This window comes from Lupinus angustifolius, chromosome LG16, assembly GCF_001865875.1.
Source record: "Lupinus angustifolius cultivar Tanjil chromosome LG16, LupAngTanjil_v1.0, whole genome shotgun sequence".
NCBI classification, from domain to species: domain Eukaryota; kingdom Viridiplantae; phylum Streptophyta; class Magnoliopsida; order Fabales; family Fabaceae; genus Lupinus; species Lupinus angustifolius.
In genome coordinates, this window is record NC_032024.1 from 1,425,632 (window position 1) to 1,428,860 (window position 3,229).

The 3,229-nt window shown below is 30.5% G+C and overlaps 1 protein-coding gene across 1 annotated transcript; it reads left to right on the plus strand.

Moving 5' to 3' along the window:
- LOC109328903 (ethylene-responsive transcription factor RAP2-3-like) lies at positions 402-2,220 on the plus strand. Its single transcript, XM_019562544.1, has 2 exons — positions 402-682; positions 1,594-2,220. Exons 1-2 carry the CDS (start codon positions 484-486, stop codon positions 2,088-2,090), a joined length of 696 nt encoding a protein of 231 aa, XP_019418089.1. The 5' UTR covers positions 402-483; the 3' UTR covers positions 2,091-2,220.

Consider the following 3,229-nt stretch of genomic DNA (forward strand, 5'->3'; position numbering starts at 1 on the left):
TAAATGAATTAATTAAATTATTCCTACATCAATACAATAAATGAAACATTAATAAATAAAAAATAATACTAAGATTCACAATAAGCACAAGTAAATTACCATGGGCGCTAACCGCTAAGCATCAAACAACTAGTACTATTCTTCTTGATTCTATTTTTGAGTGGTGGGAGGGACCATGCAATGTCATAATGGAAGGTATCATCCGTATTTCACTATCTATTTTAAGTCAATTAAAATATTACATTTTATTATTTTTATTTTTAAAAAATTTCTTTTATTTATATATCAATATATGATTGATTTCGGATAGATTATACGACAATATTAGAGACATGTGATCCGATTATGTCATAACCAAATATGAAACTTCCATATAAATCTAGACATAACTCCAACTTAACTTATGTTGTCTAACTTTCTCACATTTTTCTCTCATATATAGTGTCACTTATTACAAGTTTGTTTGTCTCTATCTAAGGAAATATGTGTGGGGGAGCTATCATCTCTGACTTCATTGGTGTGAAGCGTGGCCGGAACTTGGTTACCCACCAAGACCTATGGGCTGAGCTTGACCCTCTCTCTGATCTCCTTGGCTTTGATGCCACCAACCCTACTTCTAAGGACCAACAACCACCACCCTTCTACTTTGATCATAAGCCACCTCAAATCCCACAAACCAAAGGTATGTGTACCTAATTCAATAAAATTATGTTACTTACTAATACTATATACTTTCTTCATATTCCTATCTAACTTTTTTGTCACCCTTTCTTCATGGGTATAACTATATACTTTTTTGTATTTGATGCTATTGAGTTAGAGTTTCAATTCTAGGAGTTTAACTACTAGTTTATTGCTTTAATTTATTTACAAAAAAACAAAGAAAGTTACCATTAAAAATCAAGCAAAACTTTTTCTTTTTCCTTTTATGAGTAATTATCATCTAAATTTTGCTCTCATGACATGTAATTTCTTTTAACATTCATCTGGGTATGTCATCAATTAGTTTCTTGGATACATGAGCCAGTTATGCTTAATTGTTTAAGGGGTATGAATGAAAATGAAGTGAAGTTCAAGCATTCACTTTTGTTTTCTTATGAAAAATAATTCACTTCTTTGACATTTACAATATACCTTTTTTTAATTTTTCTTTTACTTACGTTTTCCTATATCCATCAACTAATAAAAAGCAAAAGAAGAAAGAAAAGGCAAAGTTGATAGCTTTCAAGTTTTTAACTCAAGAATCTAAAAAAGGGTAAATAATCTTTTGAGATAAAAGCCAATTTGAATTACTTTTTTTTTATAAACCTGATTATCATTTTATGTTTTTACATTATTTGTATAATATATATAGAACTATATATTAAAAAATCTTATTAATTTAAACACATAATTTAATAATTTACTACATAAAAATAATGTTTCTAGATGACATATAATCACAACTATCACAATACTTTATCTTCACCAATTAAATCAAAAACATAGTCAAAATATGGATTACATTACACACCAGCAATCAAACTTAGACAAGAGAACTACATAATAATTATGAGATAATGTAGCAATAATAAATGTGTGTGGCAATGGTAGAATCTGACAAGGAAAAGAAGAAAAACTTGAAGGTTGTTGCCATAAACAATGAGTATTCTCATGAAGAAGCTCCTAAGGGCATGGCTAAGGGTAAGGTTCGGAAGAATGTGTATAGAGGAATAAGGCAAAGGTCATGGGGAAAATGGGCAGCTGAGATTAGGGATCCTTATAAGGGTGTCCGTGTCTGGCTTGGCACCTTCAACACCGCCGAGGAAGCCGCTGCGGCCTACGATAAAGCCGCCATTCGCATCCGCGGTGACAAGGCCAAGCTCAACTTCCCTTCTCCGCCTCCAGCTAAGAAACGTTGCATCAACCATGATACTGTTGGTGAGGGTTTTGACCTAAAGCAACAAATCTCAGACCTTGAATGGTTCCTTGAGTTGGAGAATGAACAACCTATGCAGCAGTTCAATAGTGTTGACAATAATAACAGCAACAACATGGATCTTTGGATGCTGGAAGACATCGTTATGTCCAATCCTAACTTTGTTTACTAGGAATGATAATTACTTATATAGTATATGATTGGAGTATTAAATTTGGACCATGCATGTTGTGTTTATATGTAATGTTATTTCTATACTTAATCTCTATATTAATGATATGTTTACGAGTTTGGTTTTGGAGAGGGGAAAATAGAATATGAATGTTTCTCAGCCATGAAATACACTTGTGATATGATTTTGGAACTGTCTATTTCCTTCCAAAACTCAGCTCACACATAGGCTCTAACTGTTTGTTTATTATCGAGGTGATATTTGGAGGGTATGGAAGGGGAATAAAATACTTTAAAGTTATATCACAAATATATTTTAAGATTTTCAAGTATTTCCTTTACTTTTAATTGTAGTATTATGTTTCCATAGTACAATTTATGTGCCTTGTATAATAATATATGTTGGTGTTTGTCGTTTGTGAAATGTGTATTTTCAAACCTCTGTTTATGAGATTTTGGTGCATGAATCTGATCACTGACTCTCTAGATCAACTTGAATGTTATAGTAGTTGATTATTTATTTAAAATCTTGCTCCAGATTTGATAACTATGTAATTATTTTATAGTCTCTGTTATCTATGAAGACATTAATTAATTTTCGGATATAGATCGGTACCATTCTTATACTATCTTATTTTGTAATTATTTTCAACTTAGTTTGTACTTTGTAAACATTTATATTAACTTACATGTCAATAATGAACACAAAGAAATAAATATTAATTTTTTTGTAAGGATAATTTACATGGACTAGATATTGTAGTAGTTAGATTCATCTAACAAAGAAGCTTCAAAGATGAAACCTGGTCATAACATGTAACAAAGGAATCTATGCGTTTGACCACTCAAATTCAGAAACATGGAACCCAAAACGGTCATATACATACATGAATGAATAGAGATTAGTTTATATCCTATTTAAGTTACACTAGTTATATTTGATCTTAGTTATTCATTTTCTTAGATCCAACTGATGAAATGGGTAAATGCAATAAATGATGAGAAAGAAAAATAGAAATCTTAAATAATTTTTAAATTTTACTCATTTAGTTTGTTGAATCTAAGAAAATAAATGACTAAGATTAAATTATAACGTGGAATATATATTTTGCAAGTCAAATCATAGTGCTTTTAAGTTGG

Excerpts from the sequence above, each read along its gene's own strand:
- LOC109328903 (XM_019562544.1), top strand. The coding sequence starts at position 484 with ATGTGTGGGGGAGCTATCATCTCTGACTTCATTGGTGTGAAGCGTGGC. Across the intron at positions 683-1,593 it reads TCAAATCCCACAAACCAAAG|AATCTGACAAGGAAAAGAAG; the intron begins GTATGTGTACCT and ends TGGCAATGGTAG.